The 15,146-nt window shown below is 42.5% G+C and overlaps 1 protein-coding gene across 3 annotated transcripts in view; it reads right to left on the reverse strand.

The window, feature by feature from the left end:
- The window catches only part of LOC105535703 (chromosome unknown open reading frame, human C20orf194), a 155,632-nt gene that overhangs the window by 63,781 nt on the left and 76,705 nt on the right, over positions 1–15,146 (reverse strand). For all 3 annotated transcript variants that reach the window (XM_011974901.1, XM_011974913.1, XM_011974907.1), the window contains one exon: positions 2,532–2,635. In XM_011974901.1, the coding sequence (XP_011830291.1) occupies positions 2,532–2,635 (104 nt within the window). The remainder of the gene's footprint in view (positions 1–2,531; positions 2,636–15,146) is intronic.

Genomic DNA, 15,146 nt, shown 5'->3' on the forward strand with positions numbered 1-15,146 from the left:
CCAATTTTAAAAATTTGCCTTTTGAAATACTTTTTAAAAATTATTAAAAAAAATATATATATATATATATTTTTTGCGACATTCTTACTCTGTAGCCCAGGCTGGAGTGCAGTGGTGCGATATCAGCTCACTGCAACCTCGGCCTCCCAGGTTGATGTGATTCTGCTGCCTCAGCCTCCCAAGTAGCCTCGATTACAGGCGTGTACTACCAGGCCCAGTTAATTTTTGTTTAGTAGAGATGGGGTTTCACCATGTTGGCTAGGCTGGTCTTGAACTCCTGACCTCAGGTGATCCACCTGCCCCAGTCTCCCAAAGTACTGGGATTACAGGCATGAGCCACTGTGGCTGGCCATAAAAAATTATTTTTTATTTTTAATTAATACATAATATGCACATATTTATGGGGTATAATGTATTGTTTCAATACATGTATACATTTTGTAATGATTAAATCAGGGTAATGAACGAGAAATCCATCACCTCAAACATTTATCATTCAGAATCTTCTCTTCTAGCTATTTTGAGATCTAAACACCTTACTGTTGACTGCAGGCACCCTACTGTGCAACAGAACACTAGAACTTACTCATCCTTTCTAACTTTGTATTCATTGATCAACCCCTCCCCATCCCCTAAAATACTTTTTAAAGGGTTTTGTATTACTAATTAGTCTGATAAATTTTATGATATACCCATACAATGGAATACTACTTAGCAATAAAGAGAACACAGCTATTTACATACACAACATGGATGAACCTAAAAATCACTATGTTAAGTGGAAAATGTCAGACTCAAAGGATACAGAATAGATGATGTTCATTTATATAACATTTTAGAAAATGCAAACTAATATATAGTGACAAAAGCTAATCAGTGGTTGTCTGAACCCAGGAGTGGAGGGAAAGATGATCTGTAAAAGAGCATGAGGAAATATTTTGGTTTGATTGTAAAGGTGGTTTCATGAATGTACACATCTGCCAAAGCTTTAAATCAATACAGTTAGTTGTATTTACAGTACACTTCAATAAGTTAAAATGTCAGCAAAAAATTTTTAAAAATCAGTAACTGGTCAGCCGGGTGCCGTGGCTCACACCTGTAATCCCAGCACTTTGGGAGGCCGAGGTGGGCGGACCACGAGGTCAGGAGATCGAGACTATCCTGGCTAACACAGTGAAACCCCGTCTCTACTAAAAATACAAAAAATTATCCGGGCATGGTGGCGGGCACCTGTAGTCCCAGCTACTCAGGAGGCTGAGGCGGGAGAAAGGCGTGAACCTGGTAGGTGGAGCTTGCAGTGAGCCGAGATGGCACCACTGCACTCCCGCCTGGGCAACAGAGTGAGACTCCGTCTCAAAAAAAAAAATTCAGTAACTGGTCAAATTTGACTAATTTTTCCTTTAGAATTTCTTGTATTGTTTCTAAGCATAGGAAGTCTTCTAACCCCTAGAAGTTTAATAAATATTCATTTTTATATTCTATTTGTGAAATTTAAATATATTTAATTTTAATCCCTCAGAAGTTCATTTTGATTTTTGGTAGAGGTAAGAATCTATTTTTTGTCAAAATTAGCTACTTATCATCCTAGTACTGTGCTTTTCATGATGCATTCTTTCTTCTCTGATATTGGAAGACTCTTTAACCTAACGGCAAAGCTTTAATCTAATAGGGCCATCCAATGTGTCCAATTGGTCTGCCTACATTTCTGAACAGCCTTTAAGGCTGCAGGCTCTATATGGAAGAAAAACTTGCTCAAAGAATTTGTTTTCTGAGCCATCTGACCAAAATACCTCACACAGTCTCTGTCCTAGTTCCCAGACAGACTGGTTTTGAGGCTGAGACCAGGCAGAGTGGCGGGCTTGCCCTCTGCTCTGGTGTTGCACTAAGACAAGCTGTGCCTTGGCCACAGAGTAAAGGCTAGGAGAAATTCATCGCTACCCTCTTCCCCTTAAGGTGAAGGGGAAGTGTTGGTGCAGCCTGGTGAACTTAGAGGACTGTTACAGGACAGTGGAACTTTTACAGAGCTGGAGAGGAAGTCTGGGTGTATGAGGGAGGAGGGGTTAAACTCTCACAGGGAAAGTGAGCCATTTCTCTCCCTCTCTGGCTCACTTACAATCCTGTCCATGCTAATGTGTATGTGAAGCCTCATCAATACCACAGGATGCAGCTCCTTTCTGGTTTTTCAGTGGGTGAGCCTTGTGTCCCTGGGCCTGGAGGCCAGCTGAGAGGGGCCACTGGAGGCCTTCTCAGTTAGGATGAATGAATTGGGCATGGGGAGCTGCTGGCCCTTCTGACCAGAAGCCCTTTCTAGGTAAGCCCTTTACAGAGCAGTGAGGTTGACGAGGCTCATAAGTGTCTTGAGAATGCCCAGGCCTCTCCACAACCTCCCTCCCTGACTGCCTCAGTGGCTATGCTGGTTCCTGACATACTGCCCTGTGGTAGTGGAAGGGAGACAGGAGTTATTTAGTTTTCCCCTCAAAAGTGTGAGGAACTTTCCGACCAAAAAAGCCACTGACTAGTAAAACACCTACCCCGTCATAGAAGGAAATGGAATTCATGTGATCCTTGGAAATGATGATACTTCCATGACGACAGTGAGAAAACAGAAGGCCACTAGAGAAGAAATGAACATTCCCTGGAAGGAAAAGAGAGTTGGTCAGAGCTGGAGGGCTGGGTGCTCTGGGTCAGATTCCAATGTCCTCTTGCACAGCAGTGTGGTAACTAGTGGCCAGTATCAGTAGCAATTACGTTATGCAATTTGTATACTGAGCCCTTTGCTCTGAGGAAGCCAAAGTAACCTCCTAGAGCCTCAGAGGGAAACGAGGCATCAGATGCAGTCTTTGTGTAAGAATTAGAAAAACAAGTGAATAAACTATCAGCTAATGGGGAGAAGCAAAATTCACATTCCCTTATGAGTATCTTCCAGGGAAACACACTAAAAAAGACTTTGGGTATATCTGCTCCATATACTGAGTTTACAGATTTTCCTTTCTTCTGCTTTGCCAGAAGCTGGCTCAGCCCTAGAGAGACCACATCCCTCACTTAGGGCCCGAGAAGGAGCACTCGACTCTCAGCTGAAGACTAGTGAAGGGAGCTTAAGGTCCCTGTGCCCAGCAATGGAACATTTGAGTTAGGTAATGAGTAGGTTCTACAGACACTGGGGGGTTGCTCTTCTGTAGTTCACAAAAGCAAGATGGGTGGCAGGTGGACACGGATGTGGGTTGCTCAGAACAAGGATTCAAGTCTAAGGAGAGCTGTTGTGTCCTGGATGGTCAAGGTCATATACAGCAGCTAGGTATAGGCCCTAGGGAGCAGACCATGGAAAAGATGGACAACTAACATGACAAAGATTAATGCTGGGCCTGAGCTTGCTTTGGAGACACAAAAGCAGCACCCAGAGCACCCATAAGACTCCTAGGTGAAGCTGCTCTCTGGGGCTGGTCCAAGCTGAATCTTCCATTCCTATAACAGCTTTTCTTTCCATGTTTCTGCATACAGAGAGGAGATGAAGTAGTTCTTAAAGCTCAAGGCACAGGTTTGAGTTTATTGTCATTAAGACCTCATTGCCAAGGCAAAGGTCAAGAGATAAATAAGTGAGACCGATTCCTTGAGTTGTAGCTCCAGAAAAGCAGTGCAAAGCTCTGGAGCCTGGAATGACAAGAATAGCGAAGGCCAGGAGTCTGAGGGCTGCATTCGCATCCTGGGTGAGGAATCTAGAGACTGCAAGCTTTGAAGCTTCCTGAGGAGGTGAGGTTTCAGAAGGAAGGGAGGGGCCTAGTCAGTATGTGTTCACAGCAGACAGGAGAAGTGAAGGGAGAAGGAGGCGGTTTTTAGGTACAAGAAGAACTGGCATCTGCCTCTCATGGAAGAACCAGATGCCCAGTCAGAGGGACATGCCAACTTTAAAATCTGTGGCAGCCACAGCCAGCAACTATCCAGGTTCAAGCTCTGGAAACCTCTACTCTCCAACAAGTAGCTTGGTTTTCTGTGCATACTGCCTTTTTCTGAGGCCCTCTGAAAAGGAAGCTACTCATGCCTCAGCCTCATCCTGTACCAACCCCAAAGTTCCTCCATGCTGCTCCCAGGCCATTCTCCCCAACACCACAGCATGATACTTTCATTCCTCTAGAGACACAAGCCCCTCCCTCTACCGCTCACACCTACTGCCCTCTTGACCATGCCATATTTCCAATCACTCTGAATGTGCTCAGTCTTCCCCTCCAATGCAAACACTTCCATTCCTTCTTAGAGCAGTAAAGCTGCACCCAGAGTAACTTCTGAAATCTCCAGCCCAGCAGCTACTCTCTGACTCCAGCACACCATCCCCCTTTTAGCTGTCTCCCTCCCCACACTCCATCCTCTGATGTCACTGAGCTTTCACAGTCACGGTATTTGCATTTTCCCCTATTGCTCAGAAATTTCTGATATTCTTCTCATCTACATCAAGGGCAGATCTTCCGGGACAAGACTTACCTTTAATCTTTGTTCTGTTAAAAGAAAGGAATGGGAACAGGTTTCATGCAGTATTTACTAAGCACCACACATGTCATACATTATAGTTTTCTGTTTTCACAACTGTAAGAGGTGGTATTGTTTTTTTCTCATAGGACAGATGAGAAAACTCAAGCTTAGAGAGATTTCCCCCAAAATCACAGTATTACTTGGTGGTGGAGCCAAGTATAGAATACAGGTTTGTCTGATACCAAAGACACTATACCACGCTGGTGCCTTCAGTTCTCTCATGCCTTTTTTTCTTTCAATTCTCCTCTGTCCAAAGCCCAGCTGTGGTGAATCTGACGATGTGCCTTCTCTGCTCCCTCAACCACAATAGGCCACAGTGCTGTCCCACAGCCTGTTTACTGCTGTCTCCCTACCCCTTCCATCAGCCTACAGAGCTCATTCCAGACCTTTAACACTCTCCTAAAACCACAACCCCACCAACTCCTGCCACAAGATGACTCTACTTACTCTTTCCAGAGATACGAGGGCTCCACAGGTGTCATGAGGTAGAAACTGCTCCTACTGCTGAGTACTTAGTACCTGCACCGTTCCCTGTCCTGGGTACCTCTCTACCTGTGTACTTTTGAAGTGAACATTTTCAGAAACAAGTCCGGTGCTACTCGAAAGGCCTCCTGGACAAACCTCAAAATCCTGACGCTTCCAGAAAAAAGCACAGATTGGAGAAGCTGGCACATTCCATCTACTCAATAAGAAGATGGGAAAGGATGAGCGAGGTCATCTCCAGCATTTCCTCTCCCACTAGACTCTGAAGCCTCAAAACAAAATGGAAAAGAGGAAGACAAATTCACAAGACAGTGCTGGAAAAGCACTCATTATGGGGCATGGGCCAAGGCAAGGTCTCAGTAAACAGGATCTAATTTCAGTACTGTCCTGTGATCTGTCCTGTGATCGCAGCTGCCCCTCAGCCTGGCTCTGTGAGCAGTAACTCTGTCATTATTCTCAGAGCACACATGAGATAAGTGAAGTGACTTAATGGGTGGCCCAGTGCCTGTGCTCTGGTCTCAGATCCTAATCCGCTTGAAGCAATAACCCTTCTGGTATCTGCTCTGGACTCTTGACTGTCAGACAGTGGTCTGAGGGCCATGCCTTTGCAGGGGTTCACAGGGGCCAGGGCAGCCAACTCCTGAGGAGATCTCCCTGACTTTTTGTGCCATCCTTGGTGTCCTTAGTGGATGAGCTCTGTCCTTTCTCCTCTAATCTATAAGTCTGAAAATCCAGGATAAGAGGAAGTTTCTCATTACTGCCCCAAAACCAGGAGGACTGCGGTTTGGTTCTGCCTTTGATTGAGCTCTGCATCCCTGGAAGTTCAACAAAAGAGGGATAAGCCCTCAGGGTAAACCAAGATACCAAGCAAATGCCAATGAAGAATTTGGCTTTCCTCTTTCAGAAAACTGGCTGTACAAATACAAATCTTCCAACAGCCCAGTCTATGGGAAGAGGAAACATTTATCACTGCTGGGGCAATTTATGATGCAATGGCTAGATGATTTTCATCCTGTGTCTATATATGTGTGTGAAATGTACACACAAGGTTTAAAGAAAAAAACAAACAAAAAAAACCCCCCAAAAAACCACAAAGCAACAACAACAAAACCCAGATGTCTATGCACTCACCGCCGGGCCTAAGAAATTGAGCATTACTAGCACCGTTGAAACCCCCTGGATGTCCTTCCTCAATGACAGTCCTTCTCTTCCACCCAAGGAGGAACAGCATCCTGAATTCTGGATGGTTTTACCACACTTGAATGTATCTGTAAACTGTGTATTACTTAGTTTTGTCTGTTTTTGTTTTTATATAAATGAAATCCTAATCATGTATTCTTCTGTGACTTGCTTACTTCTCTTGACATTCTGTTCCTGAATGTGACCCATGTTACAAGTAATAGGCAGCCAAACAGTTCCTTCATGCTCAGTGCTGTACAAAACTTTACTTTTTTTTTGAGAAGCAGTCTCACTCTGTTGCCCTGGCTGGAGTGTAGTGGTGCAATCTCGGCTCACTGCAATCTCTGCCTCCCAGGTTCAAGCGATTCTCGTGCCTCAGCTTCCCGAGTAGCTGGGATTACAGGCACGCGCCACCATGGTCTGGCTAATTTTTGTATTTTTAGTAGAGATGGGGTTTCATCATGTTGGCCAGGCTGGTCTTGAACTCCTGACCTCAGGTGATCTGCCCTCCTCAGCCTCCCATAGTGCTGGGATTACAGGTGTGAGCCATCGTGCCAGACCAAAACCTTCGTTTTTAAAGTGTCCCTCCAGCCAGGTGCAGCGGCTCATGCCTGTAGTCCCAGCACTTTGGGAGGCTGAGGTGGGAGCTTCACGTGAGGCCTGGAGATCGAGACCAGCCTAGCCAACATGGTGAAACTCCATCTTTACTAAAATAATGATAATAATAATATAAAATAAAAAAATTAGCCAGGCGTGGTGCCATATGCCTGTAATCCAGTTACTTGAGTGGCTGAGGCACAAGAATTGCTTGAACCCAGGAGGCAGAGGCTACAGTGAGCCAAGATCACACCACTGCACTCCAGCCTGGATGACAGAGTGAGACTTCTTCTCAAGAAATTTTTAAAAAGTGTCCCTCAATAGCTTCAGGTGGACACAAGTCAACACATGAGAGGGTGCAGAAATATGGCAGCAGAGAGCAAACTACCGCTGGCCTGGGCCTCTCCAACACACAAAAGTGAAAGCCAGATTGGTCCCCAGGGTTCTCAGGATGTATTCACCGTCCCATGTTTCAATGGGTCCAGGATCCTGCTCTGCACTGCTAACAATTTCTGCCCAATTTAACACTCTGGAATCTGTAAATCACTGTAGGGAGAGTGAAGGAGCTGCCTAAGCACCAACCATTCACTGATGCCTGTAGGAAACAATAGAACCCATACATATATGGTCTACTGATTTTCAACAAAGGTGAAAAGACAATTCAAAAGAGAAAGAAGAGGCTTTTCAACAAATGGTGCTGCAAAAACTGTATATTCATATGTCAAACAGCAAACATCAATACATCCCTCACAATGGAAATTCTGCCCATTCTCATCAGCCACAGAGGAAAACCTCATACTTCATAGGGATATTGGGTAGAGTACTGAAAAGGATTTTGCTACAGTAGTGGGGTAAAATTAGTCCTAAGTCAAATGTTGCTCCACTTCCTGCCTAATAAAGCTTTAAAAAGCAAGACCAGGTAATAGGATTAGAAGAAAAAGTTATTGGTTGGGCACAGGGGTGCATGCCTGTAATCCCAGCACTTTGGGAGGCCGAGATGGGTGGACTGTTTGAGGCCAGGAGTTTGAGATCAGCATGGACAACATAATGAGACCCTATCTCTATTAAAAAATAATAATAAAATAAGAAAAAGTTACTAAAACAGATATAACTGTATCACGTTTAATAAGCTGGAGAAAAGAATGAACCATATTAGTTTGAGACATAAAAGATATAAAAAAGATTCAAATCAAACTTCTAAATATGAAAAATACAATGTCTAAGAAGAAAAATACACTGGATGAGATTAATGGCAGTAGACAATGCCGAAGAAAAGGTGAGTAAATTAGAATAAACAGAAGTAGAAACTATGCAAAACAAAACACAAAGAGAAAAAACCCTGATCACAATAGTAGGGAACATCAGGGATCTGTGGGCCAACTTCAGGCAGCCCGATACATATGTAACAGGAATTCCTGAAGAGGAGGGGAGAAACCTTTAAAAAAAAAATGGCTGATAAGCTTCTGCATTTGAGGAAGATTATAAACCCACCCATCCAAGAAGCTAAAAAAATCCAAAGCACAAAAACCATGAAGAAGCTGGTGCAGTGGCTCATGCCTGTAATCCCAGTACTTTGGGAGGCTGAGGTGGACGGATCACCTGAGGTCAGGAGTTTGAGATTAGCCTGGTCAATATGGTGAAACCCCGTTTTTTTTTTTTTTTTTTTTTGAGACGGAGTCTCGCTGTGTCTCCCAGGCTGGAGTGCAGTGGCGTGATCTCGGCTCACTGCAAGCTCCGCCTCCCGGGTTCACGCCATTCTCCCGCCTCAGGCTCCCAAGTAGCTGAGACTACAGGCGCCCGCCACCACGCCCGGCTAGTTTTTTGTATTTTTAGTAGAGACGGGGTTTCACCATGTTAGCCAGGATAGTACCCCGTTTTTAAGAACACAAAAAATTTAGGCTGAGTATGGTGGTGGGTGCCTGTAGTCTCAGTTACTTGGGAGGCTAAGGCAGGAGAATCACTTGAACACAGGGGGCAGAGGCTGCAGTGAGCCGAGATTATGCCACTACACTCCAACCTGGGTGGCAAGTGAAACTCCATCTTAAAACAAAAAACAAACAAAAAAAACATGAAGAAAACCACACCAAGTCACATCAAAACCAAATTGCTGAAAAAAAAATTTTTAAAACCAAACTGCCTAAAATCAGTGATAAGCAGTTGGGGGAAAAGGATATCTTACATAGAAACAGCCTGGGTGCAGTGGCTCACTCTTGAAACCCCAGAATTTTGGGAGGCCGAGGAGGGTGGATCACCTGAGATTGGGAGCTCGAGACCAGCCCGACCAACATGAAGAAACCCCATCTCTACTAAAAATACAAAATTAGCCAGGTGCGGTGGCACATGCCTGTAATCCCAGCTACTCGGGAGGCTGAGGCAGGAGAATTGCTTGAACCCGGGAGGTGGAGGTTGCCGGGAGCTGAGGTCGTGCCATTGCACTTCAGCTTGGGCAACAAGAGTGGAACTCTGTCTCAAAAACAAACAAACAAACAAACAAAAAGAACAAAAAAAGAAAGAAGCAAACAAAGATAAGGATAGCAGTAGATTTCTGCTTAAAAATAATACAAAAGCAAGAAGACAGGGGTGGGGCAATGTCTTTAAAGTACAGAAATTTGAAAAATTTTGTCTTTTACCAAAAATCTGAAAAACTTAGATAAAAGGAAAAAAATTCCTAAAAAATTCTAAGTTTCCAAGACTGATCAAGTAGAAATTAAAAACCTGACTAACTCCATAATCACTAAAGAAACTAAATCAGTAGTTAAAAACCTTTCCTTAAAAAATAAATCATGCCTTCAGTGTTTCATAGGCAAGTACTAAGAGTCAAAAAATAATTCAAATCTCATACATAATATTTCACAGTAAGGAAGTACAAAAGAGAATACTCCTTGGCTAGAAAATCTGATCCTAAACCAGAAATTACAATACAAAAAAGGAAAAACAGTTAATCCCATTTATGATGTAATAATCCTAACGAAACTATTAGCAAACTGAGTCTAGCAGTGTATTAAAAATAATGATCCAGTTAGCTCTTCCCAACAAAGTAGAATTAACATTTAAAAAATCAAGTAATATAGTAGTTTATTATGTTAACAGATTAAAGGAACAAAGTTGTAAGTGCAGGAAAAAAGCACTAATAAAAATCAAGAAACAGTCATGATAAAAGCTTATTAAACTTGTAATGAAAGGGGAATGTTCTTACTGTAATAAAGGTAACTACCAAAAAAAAAACCAAAAAAACAAAAAAAAAACCCACAAGTATCAAAACACAGAGGAAGCGGTAAAGCTCTCTCTGCTAGACAGGAATAACACAAGAATGCCTGTTATCATTACTTCTACTCCATGATGTACTAGTGGTCTGAGCCAGTGAAGGCAAGACAAAGAAATATAATAATTGGAAAGGAAGAAATAAAGCCATCATAATTGATAGATCATATGAGTGCCTACAAGTAAAACTCCGAAGAATCTAGATTATTAGAATAAAGAATAAGATTAAGGAATACAAAGTAAATATATGAATATTAAATACAGTTAATCCTATAACCAGCAATTCTACCATAATTTAGGATTATAATCCTAGATAAAGCATCAAAAGTATAATCGTGAAAGATATTTCTGACAGCAAAAAAGATATAAAATAATGAGAAAATTATAACGCTATATTAATAGGCATTAAAAAGACATAAATACACATCACATTCATGAACTGGAAAACTCAGGTTTACTTGACATGGTAAAAATGACAATTCTCTCCAAAGTGATCATTATATTGAACACAATTTCAGAAAAAAAAAAAAAAACCCCAAAAAGTTTTCTGAAAATCCTGAAAAGCCAACACAAAAATGTCAATAACTTTGAGCAAAGTGCTAAGAACAGCCAAGATATTCCTGAAGAAGAAAAAAAAGGTGGGAACTTGCCTTATCACATTAGAGACTGAATGTTTGTGTCCTCTCCAAAATTCCAATGTTGAAGCCTTAACCCCAAAAGTGATGTTATCTGGAGATTGGGCTTTTGGAAGGAAATAGGGGTTAGATGAGGTCATGAATGTGATGAGGTCATGAATGTGGGGCAAGGTCTATTGGGATGTAGTGCCCTTAATAAGAGCTACCAGAGAGCTTAGCTCCTACCATGTATGCACAGAGGAGGAGTCATGTGGGCACACAGTGACAGGCAGCCTCTACTGGTCAAGAGAAGAGGCCTCAGGATGAAACCTCCCTTGCCAGCACCTTGAACCTGGACTTCCCAGCCTCCAGACTGTGAGAAACAAATCTCTACTGTTTAATCCACTCAGTCTGTGGTATTTTGTTATGGCATCCCAAGCGGACTAAGACACCATATAGAAATATGTTATCTATCTAAAATAAGACAATGTGGTATTTTCTCAGGGAGAAACTGAATAATGGAACAGAACAGAGAGCCTGTGAATAGACGCACACATAAAGAGACTTGATTTATAACAAAGCTGGCACTGCCGATCAGTGGGAAAAGAATGATTTTTCAATAATTGTTGCTGAGACAGGTGGCTACCTACATTTAAAAAGTGAAATTAGACTCCTATCTCATATCATTTTCAAAGAGCAATCCAGGTGGATTCTTTGAAAAATTGTATTTTTATAATTCAACAGAAAAAGCCTCAATAGATCTAAAATACATGAATCACATAGGAAAAGATTATCTTGATTACATTAAAATTAAGAACTTTTATTCATTAAAAAGCATCAGAAATAAAATAAGACAAGCCACCAGGTGAAAGAAAATATTTGCAATATACTGAATTGACAAATAATTAGTATCAAAAATCTATAAAAATTCCTGGTCAGGCACAGTGGCTCACGTGTAATCTCAGAACTTTGGGAGGCTGCGGCAGGCTGATCACCTGAAGTTGGGAGTTCGAGACCAGCCTGACCAACATAGAGAAACCCTACCTCTACTAAAAATACAAAATTAGCCAGGCATGGTGGTGCACGTCTGTAATCCCAGCTACTTGGGAGGCTGAGGCAGGAGAATCGCTTAAACCTGGGAGGTAGCGGTTACAGTGAGCCGAGATCGTGTCATTGCGCTCCAGCCCAGGCAACAAGAGTGAAACTCCATCAAGAAAAGATGAATGAACAAACGAATTAGAGAAAGAGAGAGAGAGAGAAAGAGAGAAAGAGAGAGAGATACAGAAAGAAAGAAAGAGAAAGAAAAAGAGAAAGAGAAAGAAAGAAAAGAAAGAATTCCTAAAATAGGCCAGGCGCAGTGGGTCACGACTGTAATCCCAGCACTTTCAGAGGCTGAGACGGGCAGATGACCTGAGGTCAGGAGTTCAAAACCAGCCTGGCCAACATGGCGAAACCCCATCTCTATTAAAAATACAAAAATTAGCTGGGCATGTTGTTGCGCGCCTGTAGTCCCAGCTACTCGGGAGGCTGAGGCATGAGAATTGCTTGAACCTGGGAGGTGGAGGTTGCAGTGAGCTGAGATTGCACCACTGCACTCCAGCCTGGACAACAGAGTGAGACTTAGTCTCAAGAAAAAAAAAAAATTCCTAAAATAAACAAGAAAAAGACAATCTAAAAGAAACATGAGCAAAAAACAAGAACAAGCATTTAACAGAAGGGAAGTATAATGGCTTGGCCAATAAATAAAGATGGTTCACTAATAATAAGAGAAATGTAAATTAAAATCCTAATAATACAGCACTGCACACTCACCACAGTGGCAAAACAGCAAGTGTTGGCCAGAATATGGAAAAACTCAAATACCTGTATGCTGCTGCTGGAAGTATAATTTGGGACAATCAATTTGTAAAACAGTTTGGCCTCATTTAAAAAAGCCATATGTGGGCTCATACTAAAATTCCAAATTTTTACTCCTCATTCCAACCCTACAGAAACATTTGCCCATGTGGACCAAGAGACATGCACAAGAATGCTCATAACAGTACAGTCTGCAATGCCTAAAAAAGCCTATATTTACTTATTTACTTTTTAGAGTTAGGGTCTTGCTCTGTGAGCCAGGTTGGAGTACAGTGGTGAGATCATAGCTTACTGCAGCCTTGAACTCCTGGGCTCAAGTCACTCTCCAGTCTCAGTCTTCCAAATATATGGGACTACAGGAATATGCCACCATGCCTGGCTAATTTTTTTTTTTGGTAGAGATGGGGTCTCGCTGGTCTTGAACTGTTGGACTCAAGCAATCCTCCTGCTTCAGCCTCCCAAAGTGCTGGGACTACAGACGCTGGCTAATTAAAAAAAATTATTTTGTAGAAACAAGAGTCGCACTCTGTTGCCCAGGCTGGTCTTGAACTCCTAGCTTCAAGTGATCCTCCCGCTTCAGCCTCTGAGAAGCTGGGATTACAGGCACAAGCCACTGCACCTAGCACAAAAACTATAAAAAACCCACATGTCCACCAAGAGTCAAAATGATAGTGCATGCTTGCAAAAACGAATACTATAGGGCCATGAAAATGAGTAAGCTATATGGCTTACATACAACAAACTGGATGAATCCTAGGAATATCGAGCAAAAAAAGCAGGTCTACAGTATGATTCTATTTGTATTAAGTTCAAAGCAAGATATTGTCTGGGGATATGGGCATGTGTGGCAAAACTCTAAAGCAGGTTCCTGAGGATTAGGTACTGGGCAGCCTGCCTGGCCACAGACAGCAGGGCGGGGAGGAGAAGGGCACATGAAGGACATGAACGAATGGGAATTTGAAAAGCAAGACATCTTGTGATAGCCGACGCCACTAACTGGTGAACAGTAACAGTTCTAGTGTTGAAAAAACTTCAAGGTAAAGGAAGTACTATTCTTTTCTTTTTCTTTTTTTGAGACGGAGTTTCACTCTTGTTGCCCAGGCTGGAGTGCAATGGCATAATCTCCGCTCACCACAACCTGTGCCTCTCGGGTTCAAACGATTCTCCTTCCTCGGCCTCCCGAGTTGCTGGGATTACAGGCATGCGCCACCGCGCCTGGCTAATTTTGTAGTTTTAGTACAGACGGGGTTTCTCCATGTTGGTCAGGCTGGTCTCAAACTCCTGACTTCAGGTGATCCGCCTGCCTTGGCCTCCCAAAGTTCTGGGATTACAGGCATGAGCCACCGCGCCCTGCCAGGAAGTACTATTCTTTTCATCTGTAAGTAACTGCTGGGTGAAAAATCAGAAGACCTGTACTATTCTCCAGACCTGGACTACCCTCTAGATGCTGCCATTAACTTGTACTACATCTCAGTCAGGGTGAGGGAGCTTAAAAAAAAAAAAAGTATGGAAAAAATAACAACTTGTATAATATCAGGCAAGTTTTCACCTTCTATGGGACTCAGGATATGAAGATCAATCAAGATAATGCATCCTGAGGCACTGAAGATAAATACCTTCAGGGGATGGGAACAGATAAATTTCAAGCTCATCACAGTCCCAAGTAAAGGCAGATTTATAAAGACATTAAAGACAATTGAACTTCAGGACTCCTTACCTGCCCAAGCCCCCTTCTAAGGCCCTAAGAAGAGCCCTAATCATTTTGTAGTATTTTCCTTAAGAGAGTCCCCAAATGGTATAAACTTCAAGCCCCACAAAACTTACATCAGCTCCTGACCTGAATCCCAAAGTGGTAAAATGCTTATCCACAGGAAGGGGAGACTCCTGTTTAAATTCTCTGCTTCTATTCAATTTCCCTGCCTCAGAAAACCATCTCCTAATTTAAACTAGATTCCCCTTAGGGACAAAGAAAGTTTAAAATTCAAGTTTTCAAAAGACTACGACTAATAAGGCTCCAGAAATCCCTGGCTATGCCTTTATTCTTGCACAGAGACCTTAGGATACACTGAATCTTGTTGGATAACTCAGTACAATGCAAGACTATTTTTCTAACAAGGCCCTTTGCTAAGAAGGTGCAAACTAATTTTGGCAAATATCCCTGCTAAATATTATAATTGGCTCAAGGATGACAGAGCACAAACCACCTCTGTGTTGTGCCTACAATCTGCTTTTAAAACACTACGCAATCTTGCCTCAAGGCTGGTAGTATTACCACACACTCCCTGCCTTCAGCAAATGTTCCTAACTCCCGGGTTCTCTGCACCAGGATCTGGAGAGGCAGAAATGCAGGGACAGATGTGATAACAAACGCCATTACCACTCCAGCAGTATGTGGACAGAAAACCAGAACTCCTTGTGCTTTGTCTTCTGTGTGAATGAAGGGGCAGAAGCTGAAGCAGTGGTCTGAGAACAGGGAGAGGAATTTGCCACCGGATAGAATATTTTCAACAAGAACAACAAATCATCCAGAAAAGGGATTTGCTTAGTAGAGGTTGAGGAATTTGTAGAGTAAGTCAGAACTCCTCCTTCACATAAAGGCTATATTCAACAGGGAAAGAATAGGACTCATAAGAA

Source organism: Mandrillus leucophaeus, unplaced genomic scaffold (assembly GCF_000951045.1).
Source record: "Mandrillus leucophaeus isolate KB7577 unplaced genomic scaffold, Mleu.le_1.0 Scaffold101, whole genome shotgun sequence".
NCBI classification, from domain to species: domain Eukaryota; kingdom Metazoa; phylum Chordata; class Mammalia; order Primates; family Cercopithecidae; genus Mandrillus; species Mandrillus leucophaeus.